The sequence below is a fragment of the Drosophila persimilis genome, unplaced genomic scaffold (genome assembly GCF_003286085.1).
Source record: "Drosophila persimilis strain 14011-0111.01,24,50 unplaced genomic scaffold, DperRS2 tig00000191-arrow-pilon, whole genome shotgun sequence".
NCBI lineage: Eukaryota > Metazoa > Arthropoda > Insecta > Diptera > Drosophilidae > Drosophila > Drosophila persimilis.
The window spans coordinates 5973546-5993131 of NW_020825298.1; the positions used below are offsets into that span (position 1 = coordinate 5973546).

Below are 19586 nucleotides of genomic sequence, written 5' to 3' on the forward strand. Positions count from 1 at the left end.
GGACAGTTGGGGGCTTAACAATTGATTGATTCGGAGGGGGGGATTATTAACGGAGTTTTGTAGTTTTGGTAAGGGACAGCCCACGCTTCAAGCTCAAGTGCATTTTAAGTGGCATCCAGTTGTAGCCAGCGTTTTGCTGGCACTTGTAATCTCTGCCTTATAATGGATTGACTCTACGGATCGACGTTACTGTATTCTCCGGGGATAATACTTAGCATCAGACAGCCCACGAGAGCGATTTGCTTAGATATTTAGTCCAACATTAACGGTCTTAAATTGATCGATACAGCGGGCTACCGTTGCAGCTGCATAGAAGATTATTGCTACGAGTATTCTCTGAAAATCATTGGGTGGACACTAATCGGCTTTATGATGGTAATTGATTGTGCAGTACCCACACTGGCTGTTGGCATGGATTTCCAGCAGCTCAGAGATCGTTTACATATATTGTTATTGAGAGAAGCTCAGCCATTGATTGGTTTTGCTATTATTTACATTCGCCACTCGGGCAGTAATCGGCTTTTGAAACGGATTGATTATGCAGATTGACATGTCAGATAGGTACAGGGTACTGGAATATATCTGATTCTTTGTGTTGGGAAGCATTCAATGCATCGTTGATAGAATCATTTAAGAGCTTATGCACAGGATCGCAGTCTCGAGTCGAACTGTTATTTTCCCCGGCATGCACACGACATGTATTTGGTTTTTCTCACAGATTATCTTGTGTACTTTTCGGTTGTGCGTCAAAGAATAAATCTGGGGTGCTCCACCTCTTTTATAGGTTTATGTTGAAGAATATATTCATTCCGGGGACTATTAATCACATCACTGCTAGGGTTTAAGTCTTCAGATATGCTGGAGATTCTTTAGATATTATTTTTGAACGCATACTTATTCCCAAATCGGTACCTTTTGTCCACTTGTAGCCCGCTCCCTGACCTGCTACTGCGATGGCAGTTGTCCGGGCAACGTCAGCAATGGAACCTGCGAGACCCGACCCGGCGGCAGTTGCTTCAGTGCCGTCCAGGAGCTGTACGACGAGACGAGTGGAATGTACGAGGAAGAGCGCACATACGGCTGCATGCCACCCGAAGACAACGGCGGCCTTCTCATGGTAAGTTTTCCGGATATCTGAGGAGAAGAGTTCCTTAATTAATTGCTGGCTTTAACCATTACAGTGTAAAGTGGCCGCTGTACCGCACCTGCATGGCAAGAATATCGTTTGCTGCGACAAGGAGGACCTTTGCAACCGCGACCTGCATCCCACGTTCACGCCCAAGATGACAACGCCGGCCCCGGAGCTGCCTGTGAGCAGTGAGTCCGTGCACACGCTGGCCCTGTTCGCCTCCATCATTGTGTGCCTGTCCGTGTTCATGCTGATCGTGGCCACCCTCTGCCTGACCTACAAGCGGCGGGAGAAGCTGCGCAAGCAGCCCCGCCTGATCAACTCCATGTACAACTCGCAGCTGTCGCCGCTGTCGCAGCTGGTGGAGCAGAGCTCGGGCTCCGGGTCGGGTCTGCCGCTGCTGGTGCAACGGACCATCGCCAAGCAGATCCAGATGGTGCGGCTGGTGGGCAAGGGGCGATACGGCGAGGTGTGGCTGGCCAAGTGGCGGGACGAGCGTGTGGCCGTGAAGACCTTCTTCACCACCGAGGAGGCCTCGTGGTTCCGCGAGACGGAGATCTACCAGACTGTGCTGATGCGCCACGAGAACATCCTTGGGTTCATTGCCGCCGACATCAAGGGCAACGGCAGCTGGACCCAGATGCTGTTGATCACCGACTACCATGAGATGGGCAGCCTGCACGACTACCTCTCCATGTCGGTGATCAATCCGCAGAAGCTGCAGCTCCTTGCCTACTCCCTGGCCTCGGGCCTGGCCCACCTGCACGACGAGATCTTTGGCACGCCCGGCAAGCCGGCCATCGCTCACCGGGACATCAAGAGCAAGAACATTCTGGTGAAGCGGAATGGACAGTGCGCCATCGCCGACTTTGGCCTGGCGGTCAAGTACAACTCGGAGCTGGACGAGATCCACATTGCGCAGAATACTCGCGTCGGCACGCGACGATACATGGCCCCGGAGGTACTGAGCCAGGCCCTCAACGCGCAGCAGTTCGAGGAGTTCAAGCGGGCCGACATGTACTCGGTGGGACTGGTGCTGTGGGAGATGGCGCGTCGGTGCTACACCCCCATTTCGGGCACCAAGACAACAACCTGCGAGGACTACGCCCTGCCGTACCACGATGTGGTGCCATCGGATCCCACGTTCGAGGACATGCATGCCGTTGTGTGCGTAAAGGGATTCCGGCCGCCGATACCGTCGCGGTGGCAAGAGGACGATGTCCTGGCCACCATCTCCAAGATCATGCTGGAGTGCTGGCATCCCAATCCCACAGTGCGGCTGACGGCCCTGCGCGTCAAGAAGACCCTGGGTCGGCTCGAGGCGGACTGCCTCATCGATGTGCCCATGAAGATTGTCTAGGCCCTGAGTCCCTGTGGCCCTGTGCTGCCCCTTAGTGCATATATTAAATATGTCTTGTAGTCTCGTTCTAGGTTTGACCTAAGTTGCATTTAGTTTCTTCCTTTTTTTTCTGTTGTTTTCAATCGAAAGAAGAGTCTTGTGCCCTTCCTAGTTAGTCTCTAATTGTAAGCTGTCTCCAGGTGCAAGGATGGTTTTGTACTTGAGAGGATCCTTTCAGAGGTGCCTATTCTACGGTTACTTTAAGGGCCGCACTGATTGTAAGCTAGGAACTGTAGCGAGTATGTAATTTAAGATCTTTGTCAAATAAGTACCCCATGCAAAATCTTTGGTTAGAAAAATGCTTTAACTATTTGAGAAATATTATATGCACAGAAATACGACATATGTATATTCGGGATATGCGAAGAGAACGACAAAATCCATCAAATTCGAAATTTACATCTAACATATTATTATAATAGTATCGTACGAGAGAGTATAGTTTATGTGCCAGCTCTTGTACGCAACTACCAAGATCCGAAGGTACTCCAGCATACATATATGTATATCTGTTCTGTTTGTATGTCTAGTGTTTAAGTGAAGTCTTTGCCGAATTGTGCAAGATACTAAGTGCTGCCTTATGTAAAATCCACAGAATTAGTTGCCTTAAGACAGAGTGTAAAGACAGAAGCCAGGAAGCGATGGCCTAAGCCCCCATTTACAAACACATACACACTATATAGTATATATAGCAATATTTAGGATATCTGAGTCCTGGTTCTTTTGGTTTTTGTTTTGTAAATATGGCGCAGATGTTTATAGGCCGCTAATCATACATCATATATATTATATCGTTATAAGCGATGCTGTAAATACTATATATGTAGTATATGTATCTGTATCTCTATCTCTATCTCTATCCGTAACTGTTTAACTTATGTATGTCTTATCGAGTAACCTCTTGTTTAAGCTAGATCTAGACAGTAAACGCTATATCCCATAAGAGCAGAGTGTAAGCTATAATTAAAACTAGCTATATGTATCGATTGGATTCAGTTTCAGTTTCATTTTTCATTTTGTTTTGTTGAGTATTTGCACGTAGACCTAAACAAGAACTAAAGTTTGTACGAAAGCGTTTAGTTAATTTATTTAAAAATAATAAAAAATTATTATTAAACCCAAAAGCTTGTTTCCACGTTGGTTTTATGTCAGCAAATAATGATTCCCTCTCCCCCTCTACTCGCCCGCCATCATCTCCATGAATTCTGAAAGAGGAAAAAGATCAAACGGATTAGTCCAGATATATCTGAAAAGATTATAGCGCTCTCTCTCAGTGCCCACCATCAAAGTCCACAGTGCCGGAACCGTCCGTGTCGATCTCGGCAATGATGCCATCGAGGTCGCTGGAGGAGAGCTTGTCGTCGAGGGCGGCCAGGATCTCCTTGAGGGTGGAGGTGGTGATGTAACCATTGCCCTCGCGATCGTACAGACGGAAGGCCTCCTTCAGCTCCTTTTGGATGGCCTCGGCATCCTCCTCCTCGAGGAAATGGGCGGCAATGGCACAGAAGCCATCGAAATTCACCTTGCCCGTGTCCTCGGGATCGTTATCGTCGACCAGGGCCTGCAGTTCGCTCTCCTCGAACATCTGACCCATGCTGTTGAGGATCGTCTTCAGGCGCAGGGTCTCGATGAAGCCCGTCTTTTGTGTGTCGAACATTTGGAATGCCTTGCGCATGATGTCCATTTTCTCATCGTCCTCCTGCGGTAAGCGGAAAAGTTAGTCCGTTGCACGGCTGATTGCACAATCATGAACATAAACCGATAGATACCATTTTGTATCTGTGTGTGGGGCTGCTGTGCGCGGATCTCCGTGTGTATAGAACGTGTATCTCCTATTCCCGATCTCTGACTGAATGCTGCTGCGGCGGCGATCTGCGATCTGCTGTCCTAGAATGCGTTCCAACTGCGTTGGCCTGCGGGCGCGCACTAAACCGATCGTCTGGCCAAGATCATTATTTATAAACGGCATATTTTGCTTAGTGGAAGCGTCACGCAGCAGCAGCAGCGGCGGTGGCGGCAGAAGCCCACCTCAGCAGAGGCAGAAGGCAGAAGGCAGCAGCAGCCGTGGCAGAAGCAGCGGCAGCGGCATCGGCGGCAGAGGTGGGGCAGTAGCAGCCTCATCCATCCATCTGTCCATCCTTCAGAGGGGGTACTCGTACTTTCGGCTTTCGGCTTTTGGCGCAATACTTTATTAACAGCCATCGGAATGCGGCTGGGGCTGGGGCTGGGGATGGGATCGGTGGGGAGGGGGCTGGAGAGGGTGCAGCCGGAGACTGATTCTGGCCAGACGCAAAAATCTCAATCAGATCAAAGTGTTACAGGTGCACTGGGGGCCGGGGTTTTTGGTTGTGGTTTTTGGTGTCGGCTGATGTCTAAGGTCGGGCCAGAGCATCGACGACGTCATCTCGCTTCCATCATATTTTTTTCCGCTGGCAGCCGGAAAAACCGAGCGCACCGCAGCGCACGCCACAGTTATGCAAAGAGCAGCAGCACACACTCCTCTACACACTCACTACCGAATGTACATACATATGTACATTTGTATGTACTATCCATCCACCCACATGCGGAGTGTGTGCGTCCGTCTGTCTGTCGGTCGGTCACTCAGTCACTAAAAATCGACTATAAACGTCTTCACAATCAGTCACAAAATCAGCGCGATTTTCTCACGGTAATTGTATTTTTAGTACTTTATAGCAATTTTTGTCCATATGATCGTGAGTGGGCCAGATGCCCACTGGTGGTGGTGGTGGTAGTTCCACAAGATCTCTGCTGGTGCGGGTTCTGCGGTTAACCGCCGCCCTGCTGTCCCACTACTGGGGCATGCTATGTTCTCTCTCTCTCTCTCTTTCGCAAATTGTTCTCTGGGCAAAAATGTTGATTTGGTTTTATATTTTTGCGTTAAAACAAACAAACAGGCATTCGGGCACTGGCAAATGGACATCAAGGAAGATGGACAGGCCGCCCAAGTCTGGCGGGTACGGGGATGGGAATGGAAACTTGGATGTTGGATACGAGTAGTTCTCTGTATCTGTGGGTAACCTTCCGGCGGCATTTTTTGGCAAAGGCAGCACCAACATCAGCATCAGAATCAGCAACAGCAGCAGCAACTTTTGATGGTCATTTGATTTTTATTATTTATGACAAAACGTGAAACACTTTTGGAATGTGTCCCCAGACAGGAGGCACTACACCCGTTCAGCTGCGGGTGCACATGGGGGATACTGCGGCTCGATTGTTTTTACATATTTCAACGAAATTGTGTGTACTTTTCGTATTAGCCCCGGCAAAAATAGACCAAGTGGTGACCACGTCGGAGGCAAAAGTTCTAATTTCGTTGCTGACATGAAATTTAAGGCAAGATTTACGATGTAATTACCAAAACAAATGGTATCCGCCAGGAGCGCACTCAATACCAGGTACACATGGTATCCTGAAAGAGGAAGCGGTACGTTAATTGATCAAAGAATTGCCATAAGTTAAGACTATAATTAGCCTTGTGAATGATCAGCTATCCGTATTTGCTTTAGTAAGGCATTCTTTAAAGAAACACAATTTCATAAAGAGATCAAAGCATCATAAAAGATTCAAATTTAATTTAATTCTCATCAGATCTGACAAAAATTCAAAACTGGTCACGGGACAATCTTCCTAGGATCATAATTCCTGTCCATTCAGTACTTTACGATTATTAATTCGCCCCGAATTGGGCCCCACTGCCAAATTTGGCCGCGTGAAATTCAATTACAAACGTTCCGCATATACATACATATGTGCATACGTACGATTATGTATCGTCCGGCTGAACGAACCGAAATTGATTTAAATAGTTTATGCAACGCGGTGCATCTCGTCCGACTATCAGAGCTCTGCGAGATCTGGACGAAGTCGGGGAACGTGTCTCCGCTGTTGGCTGTTGTGCTCACCTTACTGAGCCCTCAATGGCACACCTACCTAACAGAAGGTATTTCACTGGCTTAGGAGAGTTACCCTTTGTCTGTACAGGTGTTCCTAGAGGTATCCACCAATCCCGCAGAATTGCACAGCGGGACTTCTAGCCACCGCAAAAATGCAAAGTGATAACCATTTACAGCCAGAAGGAAAAGCCAGAAAACTATTGTGTTTCGTTCTCTTTTTCTCTACCAGCAAATCACATGGAAAGTGAGCGAGAAAAAAAAGCCGAAATTTTCGTATCCAACACAGTAAAATCAACGTCCATTCCGCTGAGACGCTGATTGCTTGTTCATGCAGGACTCTAGGACGCTTATTAATTGGTTTTGTTGCTTTTTCTACTACATTGATGCCTTTCTCAACCAGTTTGTCATGCTGTATATCCTTGAGAAACATAATGAGACGACCAAGTTGATGGAGGAAAGAACCCGCTTCGAAGAAGCAGTGGGCATATGTTAGGTCTGCTTCTAATCTTTCTATTGGATCATTTCTGTTCAGTTCGAGAGTCAGCAGCTGAAGCTTATTAGGAATGCACTGAAGTAAACTCTCAGGAACATTCTCCTGTCAGTCGCAACTCTACTTACCACTTACCTTATTTTACCACTGTTGGGCGTTTTAATCGATGTCGGTCGTTTTTAATTTGCCTCATTCCTACACTTGAATGGAGGGTCATTCATGATCTACCAGAAAACGTCTGAATCTTCTGAGTCTCCAGCTGCTGGGCATCCATTTGGGCCATCAACTGAAAGACAATGTGAAAAAACAATTAGATGTACTCGAATTTCCCAAAATTAAAAAGCATACATTAAATCTGAGGAATAAGAATATTTAGGGAAATATACTGGCATGTGGTTGGGGATTCCAACACTGCCCATTATGAGTGGGTTTCTGTGTTTTCCACATGGCAATCAACAGGAGCAGCAGCAGTAGCTACAGAGTGTCAATCATGTCAGCAACTCGTTGGCCCAGATGACAGATGGCAAGCAAAGAGCTTCCTCCCCCCCATAGCCCCATTGTGCAATGGCTGCGTACGCCAGTCTGTGGGTGTACCGAGCATCTACCGAAAGCAATTTCACGCGCCTTGGCTGTATTTATTGCAAACGAAAACATAATGGAATTTTCGGTTGCGAGGGGCGGCTGGTTAAAGCCAAAACCCAAGCGAAAGGCGGACCAATTCGAATCGAGTGAAACCAAACAAGTGTGTGCATTCCGTAACTATGAAGCGACGAGAGCTCCGGATGCAGTCAGTCGAGTCAGTCGAGTCAGTCGAGTCAGTCGGGCCCAAATCCAAATCAAAGCAGGCGAAAATGTTTGATCGATAAAAGTCAAACGATTGTTAGAAATTCCCAACTGTTGGGGCTGCTAATCACAACTCCGAAACAAAGTAAATATTTAGTAAGTAGCAAACATTAGACGAAGGCTGAACAAACGCAAACCCAGCGGATCTGAAGAGGAACCGAAACAGAACTGAGAGCTGGATCCTGGGACAGGACAGCAACAATGGAGGAACTGCAGGATGCCAGCATTCACCACATGACAGCCAAGGTTATTTCGGCCATCAAAACCACCAAGTCCTACGAACCCATCTACAAGGAGCTGCAGCGCCTTGCCTGCAGTCCCAATGTGGATCCCATCGACATGCGCAATACTCTGGAGGATGCCATCAAGGGGGCCGGCCTGGAAACAGAGATACGCAACATTGTCTACAATCTGGTGCGCAGTCGTCTGTCCAAGCCAGACCCCACCGCCACCACCAAACAGCTATCGGTGAGTACTCGATGGCAAGACGGGCTATATTTTGTTCGTATAAGAGGGCCTTAAGATTTTATCTCTGAAGATTAGGAAAGGGCCAAGAGCTCTCATAATTTTAAGTGTTTAGAGGACTCTACAGACCGATCTATAAAGCCAAACGGCTCGTCCAAACATTATGAAATATTGTTTGTACTTCTAGTAGGTATGTGAAAATATCTTACAGTATTTTTCACCTTCTTACCACTATTAATAACTTTTTAAGCATATACATAACATATACATTTCACATAAGATGTGAAAAACGTGTATACGAAAAGTTTGCATTTACATGCGCTTCGTTTCTCCGTCTCGCAGTCGAATATTGATTCCGCTCATCCAAAAGTGCTGATTGGTTCTATATCCAACCAGCAACCTCCTGCTGAAAATTAAGTCGGACGAATGGGCGAAAATTAAGAAATTTCGAAGCTCAATACCAGGCGAATAGAAATCAGCAAAACGCCTCTGACTTTTTTTATACCTGATACTCAAAATGAGTTTACGGCGAATATTAGATTTGTGGTGAAGGTGGTTATGTGTAACGCACAGAAGTAACGACCCCATAAAGTATATATATTCTTGATCAGCATCAATAGACGAGTCAATTGAGCCATGTCTGTCTGTCCTATGATATCACAAATCATCAATGACGGCCCAACAAAAGACGAAAATCTGTGGAATCCACAGTTTTCAAGATTTACTCTTTTCGAGTATCGGTTATACAAATAGTGAAACTGAATAGAATTCACTTGGTTTTAATTATAAAAATAATTATATTATATCAAATATTTTCATATTACTGTCAAAATGTAAGTGAAAACACTTCAGCTTTAATAATTCCACTCTCGGCGAAGATATAATGGCATAGATATATACTTATAATTCTGTTCCCAGGGCTTTTGTCTATGGGTGTAGACACTTGAAACATTCGCAAGCCCATTCAGCACCCAGGGGCAAGGCTGTCAAGATGACGGCTCCTGAAGTATATCTGGCAATTGATGTAATCTTGATGGCCTTCTATTCCATTATATTTTACTTGTAGAAAACCACTTTAAGCGATCCCCTGGGCTATCTGAAAAGAGCCGGGGTGCTGTGGGATCGACGGGTGCGCAAGAGCTTGAATGCCATGTGCACAGAGCTGAAGGTCCCGCTCCATGGACAGCCCCGCATCAGTACGGATCGCGAGGACTTTATGGCGAAATGGAATGAGCTGAGCAACTACAGCATGGGTGAGAGTACAACCCAGATTTGTCTCCGATAAATTGATAAATTCATGAATTCCCATGGAATTTTCAGACCTAGCCAACTATCGACCTGTGTACGCGCCCAAGGATCTGCTAGAGGTGCTGCTCTCTCTGAAAGGACCCGCCAAGACCACCGAAAATACAGAGTAAGCAACTCCTCAAACCCTGCCCATCCTCAGTCGGTGCTATACTCAGCGTTTCCTTATTCTTTAGCCAAATTCCTCAATGGGAGTTCTCGCACATTGCTCTGCCCGTGAAGAATCTCTTCGAGCTGCGGACCCACTTCGCGGATCTGCTGCGGGGTGACGGCTACCTGGGTATGCCGGACCTAACAACGCAGTGCCAGCGCATTCTGGAGACCCGACATGCGCCCATGTGCCAGCAATTCCTAAAGAAGGGCTGCACTCCGGCCCCGTATCGAGGTGCCCTCTGGGCGGCCGTGCTCGATAGCAAGCTGCATGACTACGTAAGGGATACCCAATTGTTTAAAGAAGAGAATTATATATGTCTGATAATCTTTCTCCAGGACATAGAACACTGGCAGAAGTTGCGGAACACTGTTTGGACTACGGATCATATCGTGGACAAGCTGGTCTTCAAGGACATCCAGTTAACGGCCTCCAACGATGATCAGTATTTTGTGTTCGAGGATGTGCTCTACCAGGTGCTGCTCTGCTTCTCCCGCGACACGGACATTGGGAGCTGTGTGGACTACGAGGCATTCCCGGTGAAGGGCAAGACGTACGAGGGCCCTCCCTCGGGCGTGGTGCCCTTCCACGGGATCTGCATGTTCGCCGCTCCGTTCTGCTATCTGTACGACTCGCCCGTCAATCTGTACTACACCTTCCGTGCGTTCTATATACGATACTGCCACCGACTGACCACCATCAACACGCATCCCCAGGGCATTGTCAGCCTCTGCCTGCTGTTCGAGAAGCTGCTGCAGACCTATGAGCCCCAGCTCTGGTCGCACTTCCGTGAGCTACAGATACAGCCGTGAGTCCAAGTTGGAGAATATTCCTTATCCTTTAAATAAACTGAACTCCTTCCAGTTTGCGAGTGGTTTTCAAATGGCTAATGCGCGCCTTTTCCGGACACCTGCCACCCGATCAGCTCCTGATCCTTTGGGACTTGGTGGGTAGTTCCCTAAACCACATTCCGAAACAAGTCTTCAATTGCCGCTCCCTCATTTCAGATACTGGGTTTCGATAGCCTGGAGATTCTGCCACTCTTTGCCATTATTATCTTAAGCTTCCGCAAGGAGAGCCTCATGCAGGTGGCTTCCTTGGACAACATTGAGTCGATTCTGGCGGATCTGTCCTCGATCAAAGTGCTGCCCCTTGTTCAATTAGCCCTGAGTCGAGACTAGAGATTCGATTTGGGGTTTTGTTGTAGGTACAAAATTCTATGTAACTTTGAGTAGTAATAATATACAATGATCGAATCGATCTAAAATCGATCGAGAAGGTTTATTTGTGCGCCTCAAAGTCCAGCCAGATTCCACCCTTCAGGGTGGCCATGAAGAAGGTATCGTCGAGTTCGTTGTCCGATCGCGTCTTGGGATTGACCTTAATCTCAAAGTTCTGAACAATCTCGACCAAGGCAGCCTTGACTTGGGTGAGAGCGAACCGCATGCCTATAAACAGAAGGAGTATGCTGCATTCTGATCTGCGGTTCATAATGAAAGGAGCACCCTGGACACACCTGGACAAACGCGTGGTCCATCGCCGAAGCCATAGTATACGCCTGCTTCCCGATATTTGCGCACTCCGCCATTGATTTCCAGGAAACGCTCCGGCTTGAACACCTCTGGATCCTCGTAGTACTCCGGATCGTGGTGCATAGAATGGGCTGGAATGATCACCACATCCCCGGGATGGACGCGCACGGTCACACCGTTCTTGTTCACAAAGTCGTAGGCCTCAGTCACTAATTTGCGGCCGGACAGGAGGGGCGCAAAAAGACGCAAGGTTTCTGGGGATTAAAAGATCATCCAAATAGAGGAGTAATGGAATTTGGTCAGTGGTTCGTTACCATGAATACAGGCATCGATGTAGGGCAGCTCGCTCAGCTGCTCAAAAGTTAGATCTCCCTTCCCAATCTCATCGCGCACCTTCCGCTGCTCCGCCGGATTGCGACCGAGCAGCAGGAGCGTGTGGGAGAGCACCAAAGCCGTGGTCTCGAAGCCGTCCGTGAGGAATGTCATCGTGTGTGATGTCAGCTCCGTGGTGTCCAGTCCCTTCTTCTCCTGCAGCTGCAGCATATAGTTGAGGAAGTCCTCGCGCTGTTGCTTAGGATTCTCTCGCCGCAAGATTATGCACTTTTCCATGATGTCGAAGAAGAATTGTTCCACCTCCTTGGCGAACAGCGGCACGCTGTAGATCTTTCGAATGGGTGGCCAGAGGTTCGCCGCCATCGTGTAGAAGATGAAGCCAAAGGACTGCTCGAACACGCGCTTGATCATGCCCACCAGCGGCGTGGGGGTTTCCGTGAAGCTCTGGGCGGAGATTCCCAGCACACAGTCGGACACCACCTCGGTGGTGTAGCACAGGCACAGGTCCTTTGCATTGATGCCATCGGAGGTGGCCATGCGCTGCTGACGTTTGATGTATTCCACAAAATGCTTGCACACGCTCTGCGACACTGGATAGACGGCTTTGACCTTTTTTTTGTTGATAGAGAAAGGTAGTTAAAATTCAAATATACATATTTTTAAAACAAAGAGACCTCAATGTGTTCCAACGAAAATTGTAGAAAACTTTCTACAATTTCTACAAACAAAATTTATACGAAAGTTTATACCCATTAGTTTTTTTTTTGGTAATGCGTTGAAACACCGAGTGCAGTATATATAGTAAATACAACTTTGATAAGCGTAGGCATCCCAGAAGTACGGTTTGCTTTCGAATTCGGTTTCCCAAACTTTACAATTCTCGGAGAATCAACAACGTTCAATGGGCATCACAGTTTGCATACCTAATACCAAATTTTTGTATCTTTAAAAATCTACATGATTCAGTTGTGCAATCAGTAGACTTACAGCCACTCCCGTTTTTCACCACGAATATACTATACTTACAATACAAATAAGCCCCCTTAATTATGTACATATTCAGCAGCACTATCTGAGCTCTATTACCTACCCGATTGGCAGAAAGTCCGGGTGTTATCTCAGCGCGCCTCTCCTTCCAATCTTCTCCTGTTAGTATGAACGGATTGTTGGCCAAGATCTTGTCCACCTTTTTGTTTGTCTATAGAGAAAGAAAGACTTGGGTTTAGCAAAACCTAACACTGATCAGATCCAATTTTACTTACAAACTTTCCAATTTCGTTGTCGTGGAAACTACGGAACTCGCCCGCAAAAATCTTGTGCGCATATTCCGGACACAGAATCATTAGCTGTGGGATCCGTGTGTTGAACACACCCACTACGCTTTCCGTGTTCTTGTACTGCCTGCAAATGGTGATCAAAATCATCACTAGATACTTGGGCTGATCATACCCTGCCTTACCGATAGATTTCATCAATGTCGTAGGCCATGTTCCGCTTCTGGGTGAACACGCTGGGAAAGCTGCCGACAAGGGGCCATGCCTTGGCTGTCTGGATGCCTCGTCTCTTCCAGTAGCCAAAGTTCCAGGTCAGAAAGATGTAGATCAAGGTCAGCAGGGTTGCCAGCAGCAGCAGTACGGCACAAATGGGACACATGATGCGATGCGACCGGTCGACAGCGCGAATGGAACCCAACTGAAGCTCAATTTAGCAGCCAGCCCAATGATTTCAATTGAACCTGATGTCGCAGCTTCGAGCACGGTGGGGTGGTGCAATCACTTAAATTCAACTAATAAATAAATTGATAGAACTGGCTATTTGACCGTTGCGACCGTTTTCGTCCGGGACGGGACCGAAAACATAGCCCCGACCACATTTCATTGTATGATAAGATTCGGTTATGTTATCAAGAACAAGGGCTAGTGCACTTATTCATTACTGGGCCACAGAGCACACATTAATGATGATAAAAATGTATAATAATATACCATATAGGGGGACTGTTCCCCTATACTCTCATTAATTACTGGAAGAAAGGGTGAGCCTATTTCTATTATCAGTAAAGTTAAAAGATCATTGATAAAGTAAGATAATATTGGAAAAATATTCCCATAGCCCCTATCTGTGAGAATTCACCTGTAAATGATATTAAAAACCGGGTCATTACCAGATCCTTACTGGCATCGGAGTCCCTTCAAGTTTCTTAAAAAGCTCAGAGCACATCCGCTTCCACCACCGTGTCCACGAGGGACTCCATCCAAATTTTTCGAGTTAACCCACTTCTTTGGCATTAGTTGATCCATATTGTATTGTTTCATATTATTTACAAGCAAGCAATCCATGCCCCACAAAACCCCAAATGTCAAATTCGATGTTGTGTGAGAATACTGGAAAAATATCAGTATAGTCCGGAGCGTGCGGAGTAAAACATGAAAAAATAAAATTTTAAAAATTCTACTTTTCGAGGAATATTTATTTCGGTTTTTTTTTCAATTAGGTTTAAGAATAAAGTGATTATTTTTTTTTATACAAAAAGCAAAAAACGAACTAAAGAAAAAAAAAAAAAATTTTAATTTTGACCATTTGAAACATTTGAAACAACGGTGCTCAGGGTCAGCGACTGCGCTCGTACACAGAGGTATACGTTTGTTTTCGGTTTGCGGTACATCGAACACAGTGTAAGCATAAATGGTGTTGTGGTGGAAAAGTTTTTGTTTATTTAAATTTTAACTTTTTCTAGGCGGCTAATATGCCACATGCTACACGGCTCGACAATCGTCTGGGCAGGATACTACGTTTCCCAGGGAGTGACACGGATGCCACAAGATATGAAAACACATCGGAAATTAAAAACTATTCGCAATCCAATAGTTGCACACTTTTGGTCGATTAATGAAGAGCGTATGAAGTCATTGCATTTACTCTATATTTTGATACTAAAAATGATTATATTTTGATACAACAAATTATTATATTTTGATACTAAAAATTATTATATTTTGATACTAGAATACACACAGATGTCTAATTATTTTTATTGATAGCGAATGGGCCAGTTAGTTCTATACATTTTGGGTATACGAAGGATGATTCGTATGATACGCAGTGTAGAACCTTGTAGCTTACCATTCCCCATGAAATAATCACACACCTCTTGGCTCAGAGTTGGTTGGAACAACGTATAAATTCTTTTATTTAAATAATACATGTTTGCATTGGAAATATCTGTAAAACTAAAGATGAAATCTTGAATACCTTTCTCTCGGGGGGTTTTATACATCTGCGAGTATATCGAAAAGAATTCTTAGTTGGGGAACATTTTCCAAGAGGATGCATCCAAGAGATGCGGATATCCAAATCAGCATTTTGCAGTGTCGCAATGCCACTTTTTCCATAACTCTTATTCGTGCTAAAAGATTACCGACCACATCCAGGAACGGATGCCGACATTAGCTGATCGAATAGGCCATCATAAAGACTGATTCGTGTTTGATCGGAGTGAACAAGCACAGCCTACTGCCCAGGAGAATAAAATATCCCCCCCAAGACCCGAAGTAAATATTGAGCAAGCAATCCATGCCCCACAAAACCCCAAATGTCAAATTCGATGTTGTGTGAGAATACTGGAAAAATATCAGTATAGTCAGGAGCGTGCGGAGTGAAACACAAAAAAATAAAATTTTAAAAATTCTATATTTCTAGGAATATTTATTTCGGTTTTTTTCAATTAGGTTTAAGCATAAAGTGATTATTTTTTTTATAAAAAAACCAAAAAGTGAAAAAAAAATAAAAAAACCAAAAAGTGAAAAAAAAAAAAATAAAAAACCAAAAAGTGAAAAAAAAAAAAAAAAACACAATTTATACCATTTGAAACATTTCATCACAACGGTGCTCAGGGTCAGCCACTGCGCTCGTACACAGAGGTATACGTATACGGAACATATTTGGAACACAGTGTAAGCATAAATGGTGTTGTGGTGGTAAAGTTTTTGTTTATTTAAATTTTAACTTTTTCTAGGCGGCTGATATTCCACATGCTACACGGCTCGACAATCGTCTGGGCAGCACACTACGTTTCCCGGGGAGTGACACGGATGCCACAAGATATGAAAAGACATCGGAAATTAAAAACTATTCGCAATCCAATAGTTGCACATTTTTGGTCGAAAAATCAAAAAATTAAAATCGAAAAACAAACGCAAAAAACAATTTGGAACTCTGAAGTATTAACTCTATATTTTGATACTAAAAATGATTATATTTTGATACTACAAATTATTATATTTTGATACTAAAAATGATTATATTTTGATACTAGAATACACAAAAATGTTTAATTATTTTTATTGACAACGAATGGGCCAGTTGTATACATTTTGGGTATACAAACAAGAGATATCAATAGGCTTGCTTTAGCTTTTTATATTTTATGTTGTGTGTTTGATGATTAAAAAAAATAGAAGCCTAAATCATAGCATATCATCATAACCATCGGAGCACGGCGCTACGTGCATGGCCGGAGTCGGAGCCGGAACTCCCCATTTGGTCATTTGGCAACTATCCCGATAGGCAGCGTCGCATCCATCCCAGGCAAATCCTTTGGCAAATGAAAACTGAGCTGTGTCCCAGGATGATTCGTATGATACGCAGTGTAGAACCTTCTAGCTTATTATTCCCCATGAAAACCTCTTGGCTCAGAGTTGGTTGGAACAACGTACAAATTCTTTTATTTAAATAATACATGTTTGCATTGGAAATATCTGTAAAACTAAAGATGAAATCTTGAATACCTTTCTCTCGGGGGGTTTTATACATCTGCGAGTATATCGAAAAGAATTCTTAGTTGGGGAACATTTTCCAAGAGGATGCATCCAAGAGATGCGGATATCCAAATCAGCATTTTGCAGTGTCGCAATGCCACTTTTTCCATAACTCTTATTCGTGCTAAAAGATTACCGACCACATCCAGGAACGGATGCCGACATTAGCTGATCGAATAGGCCATCATAAAGACTGATTCGTGTTTGATCGGAGTGAACAAGCACAGCCTACTGCCCAGGAGAATAAAATATCCCCCCGAAGTCCTGAAGTCCCGAAGTAAATATTGAGCAAGCAATCCATCCCCACAAAACCCCAAATGTCAAATTCGATGTTGTGTGAGAATACTGGAAAAATATCAGTATAGTCAGGAGCGTGCGGAGTGAAACACAAAAAAATAAAATTTTAAAAATTCTATATTTCTAGGAATATTTATTTCGGTTTTTTTCAATTAGGTTTAAGCAAAAAGTGATTTTTTTTTATAAAAAAACCAAAAAGTGAAAAAAAAAAATAAAAAATAAAAAACCAAAATGTATACCATTTGAAACATTTCATCACAACGGTGCTCAGGGTCAGCGACTGCGCTCGTACACTGAGGTATACGTTTGTTTTCGGTTTGCGGTACATCGAACACAGTGTAAGCATAAATGGTGTTGTGGTGGTAAAGTTTTTGTTTATTTAAATTTTAACTTTTTCTAGGCGGCTGATATGCCACATGCTACACGGCTCGACAATCGTCTGGGCAGGATACTACGTTTCCCAGGGAGTGACACGGATGCCACAAGATATGAAAACACATCGGAAATTAAAAACTATTCGCAATCCAATAGTTGCACACTTTTGGTCGATTAATGAAGAGCGTATGAAGTCATTGCATTTACTCTATATTTTGATACTAAAAATGATTATATTTTGATACTACAAATTATTATATTTTGATACTAAAAATTATTATATTTTGATACTAGAACACACAAAAATGTTTAATTATTTTTATTGACAACGAATGGGCCAGTTGTATACATTTTGGGTATACGAACAAGAGATATCAATAGGCTTGCTTTAGCTTTTTATATTTTATGTTATGTGTGTTTGATGATTAAAAAAAAATAGAAGCCTAAATCATAGCATATCATCATAACCATCGGAGCACGGCGCTACGTGCATGGCCGGAGTCGGAGCCGGAACTCCCCATTTGGTCATTTGGCAATTATCCCGATAGGCAGCGTCGCATCCATCCCAGGCAAATCCATTGGCAAATGAAAACTGAGCTGTGTCCCAGGATGATTCGTATGATACGCAGTGTAGAACCTTGTAGCTTATTATTCCCCATGAAAACCTCTTGGCTCAGAGTTGGTTGGAACAACGTACAAATTCTTTTATTTAAATAATACATGTTTGCATTGGAAATATCTGTAAAACTAAAGATGAAATCTTGAATACCTTTCTCTCGGGGGATTTTATACAGCTGCGAGTATATCTAAAAGAAGTCTTAGTTGGGGTCCATTTTCCAAGCGGGGAATTGGGATATCCAAATCAGCATTTTGCTGGAAACTTTTGGAGACCTACTCCATTCTGATTCAGGCAAATAATTAAACATCTTTGTGTACTTTAGTATCAAAATATAATCACGAGTAATATAATTATTAGTAACAAAATATGATATTTTTATCCAGTCACACATCACAGTCTATATTTTCCGATAGCCGAATCCTAGAAAGAAGATACATTTTATTCTAATTTGGCAAACCTAAAACCAATTATACTTACAGTGTCAGAACAAAGTATTGGTTCTACTTGCGAGTCTTCTCGGAGCCCTCAGATCCCTCAGATTGCCCGTATTTATGTAGGGGTGTGTAGAAAAACTATCCGAAGAAGCCGTGTTGTACCTCATTGTGCCACCACAGGTATTTTGCCAAGTATTTATGAATATGGACCTAGAAAAAAGTTAAATTTGTATCTATTCAACCTAAAAGCCAAATTTATGCTTACGTAGAGTGCCCGTATTTATGTAGGTTTGTGTAGAAAAGCGGAAAACTGAAGTATATGTTTGTAGTTTTGTATGTATGTCTTGTGGTTTGTTTTTGGACGGGTATTTATGAATATGGACCTAGAAAAAAGTTAAATTTTGATCTATTTATTCAACCTAAAAGCGAAATTTATGCTTACTCTATGCTGGCGGCTCTTGTTAAACAATCAATAGATGTGTATCTTTGAGAAGTATTATTATGTTGTATCTTATCACTAACCATACAGTATACAGTAGAGACGGAAAGGTTAAACAAAATAAAAAATTCAATCGGCAGTAATAATACAAAAATATTTTTGAAGAATATATTGAAAAAAAATCAAGTTCAAACTAACGTTCATCGTAGTAGCCCTATAGAAGGAAAGATGCCTCGCCGCCGAGCTTCACGTCGTAAGCTGATGACCAAGACAGCTGACCAAACGGAGGCTCAAACCAAGTCCGAAGCTGTATGGTTAGTGACCTTATTCACTTTATGCTTAACTTTAAAAACTAAAAAAAACAAATCACTTTTATGCTTAAACCTAATTGAAAAAAAAACCGAAATAGATATTTTTCAAAATTTAGAAATTTAGAATTTTATTTTTTTGTGTTTCACTCCGCACGCTCCTGACTATACTGATATTTTTCCAGTATTCTCATACGACATCGAATTTGACATTTGGGGTTTTTGGGGGCATGGATTGCTTGTTTCAGTTTTTTGTGAATTTTTCGTTGACTCGTTTTTGACAATTTTTTGACATCCCTAGAGTCTCAATTTGTGCTTCCGTACTTTTTTTTAGTATTTGATTATCCACTATAAATTGTCATATGAAGTCAGCGAGGAAGAGTGGGAGGAAGATAGCGAGGAAGAGTGGGAGGATGAGAGCGATCTATACACCTCGCTAGACGGCGGGGGGAGCGAGAAATCGAGCGACTTTTTACGACGTTGGTCGAGAATTTTAAGAGAACTTTGTTTACATTCGGGGAATGTTTCCCAACTAAGATCTCTTTTAGCATTGAAGCATTCATATTTTAGATTTCATTATTGTTTTTACAAGTGCATATTTCCGAAACAGTCTCTATTTGAAATAGTAAATTGAATTAGTAATGATTTAAATCAGCTTGGAAAACAGAGTTTTAATACTAATTAAAGTAAATAAGCGTAACATTTCATGCTCACTTATGTACATACGTTTCAC

At 43.6% G+C, this 19586-nt stretch overlaps 4 protein-coding genes and 2 long non-coding RNA genes across 7 annotated transcripts in view; 3 read left to right on the plus strand and 3 right to left on the minus strand.

The window, feature by feature from the left end:
- LOC6588982 (bone morphogenetic protein receptor type-1B) overlaps positions 1 to 3380 on the plus strand; it is a 66881-nt gene extending 63501 nt beyond the window's left edge. Inside the window, exons 3-4 of one of the 2 annotated variants that reach the window (XM_026988582.1) lie at positions 930 to 1117; positions 1182 to 3380. In XM_026988582.1, coding sequence (XP_026844383.1) covers positions 930 to 1117; positions 1182 to 2489 — 1496 coding nt within the window. In that variant the 3' untranslated portion in view covers positions 2490 to 3380. The remainder of the gene's footprint in view (positions 1 to 929; positions 1118 to 1181) is intronic. The other variant, XM_026988583.1, reaches the window with a different exon arrangement.
- A 251-nt stretch (positions 3381 to 3631) lies between these two features.
- LOC6589863 (troponin C) lies at positions 3632 to 4440 on the minus strand. The gene is made up of 3 exons (XM_002015132.2): positions 4298 to 4440; positions 3810 to 4227; positions 3632 to 3733 (listed from the first exon to the last, which is right to left on the minus strand). The coding sequence occupies exons 1-3, from the start codon at positions 4298 to 4300 to the stop codon at positions 3705 to 3707; spliced, it is 450 nt and encodes a 149-aa protein (XP_002015168.1). The 5' UTR covers positions 4301 to 4440; the 3' UTR covers positions 3632 to 3704.
- A 3350-nt stretch (positions 4441 to 7790) lies between these two features.
- LOC6589862 (TBC1 domain family member 19) lies at positions 7791 to 10959 on the plus strand. The gene is made up of 7 exons (XM_002015131.2): positions 7791 to 8246; positions 9310 to 9496; positions 9564 to 9657; positions 9725 to 9977; positions 10038 to 10507; positions 10564 to 10645; positions 10707 to 10959. Exons 1-7 carry the CDS (start codon positions 7980 to 7982, stop codon positions 10878 to 10880), a joined length of 1527 nt encoding a protein of 508 aa, XP_002015167.1. The 5' UTR covers positions 7791 to 7979; the 3' UTR covers positions 10881 to 10959.
- LOC6589861 (probable cytochrome P450 28d1) lies at positions 10926 to 13239 on the minus strand. Its single transcript, XM_002015130.2, has 6 exons — positions 13024 to 13239; positions 12827 to 12965; positions 12655 to 12762; positions 11546 to 12173; positions 11216 to 11485; positions 10926 to 11147 (listed from the first exon to the last, which is right to left on the minus strand). Exons 1-6 carry the CDS (start codon positions 13215 to 13217, stop codon positions 10981 to 10983), a joined length of 1506 nt encoding a protein of 501 aa, XP_002015166.1. The 5' UTR covers positions 13218 to 13239; the 3' UTR covers positions 10926 to 10980.
- Positions 13240 to 13433: 194 nt separating this feature from the next.
- LOC113565720 lies at positions 13434 to 14018 on the plus strand. The gene is made up of 2 exons (XR_003408741.1): positions 13434 to 13599; positions 13677 to 14018. It is a non-coding gene; the product is annotated as an uncharacterized LOC113565720 (long non-coding RNA).
- A 3998-nt stretch (positions 14019 to 18016) lies between these two features.
- LOC113565719 lies at positions 18017 to 18587 on the minus strand. The gene is made up of 4 exons (XR_003408740.1): positions 18549 to 18587; positions 18372 to 18489; positions 18150 to 18316; positions 18017 to 18092 (listed from the first exon to the last, which is right to left on the minus strand). It is a non-coding gene; the product is annotated as an uncharacterized LOC113565719 (long non-coding RNA).
- Positions 18588 to 19586: the final 999 nt, after the last annotated feature.

Coding starts and splice junctions, on each gene's coding strand:
- LOC6589863 (XM_002015132.2), bottom strand. Junction 3,734..3,809: donor CGGCACTGTGGACTTTGATG/GTGGGCACTGAG, acceptor TTCCTCTTTCAG/AATTCATGGAGATGATGGCG.
- LOC6589862 (XM_002015131.2), top strand. CDS start 7,980: ATGGAGGAACTGCAGGATGCCAGCATTCACCACATGACAGCCAAGGTT. Junction 9,497..9,563: donor GCTGAGCAACTACAGCATGG/GTGAGAGTACAA, acceptor TGGAATTTTCAG/ACCTAGCCAACTATCGACCT. Junction 10,646..10,706: donor TCCTGATCCTTTGGGACTTG/GTGGGTAGTTCC, acceptor CCCTCATTTCAG/ATACTGGGTTTCGATAGCCT.
- LOC6589861 (XM_002015130.2), bottom strand. CDS start 13,217: ATGTGTCCCATTTGTGCCGTACTGCTGCTGCTGGCAACCCTGCTGACC. Junction 12,966..13,023: donor GACATTGATGAAATCTATCG/GTAAGGCAGGGT, acceptor CACCATTTGCAG/GCAGTACAAGAACACGGAAA. Junction 11,486..11,545: donor CATCGATGCCTGTATTCATG/GTAACGAACCAC, acceptor TTTAATCCCCAG/AAACCTTGCGTCTTTTTGCG.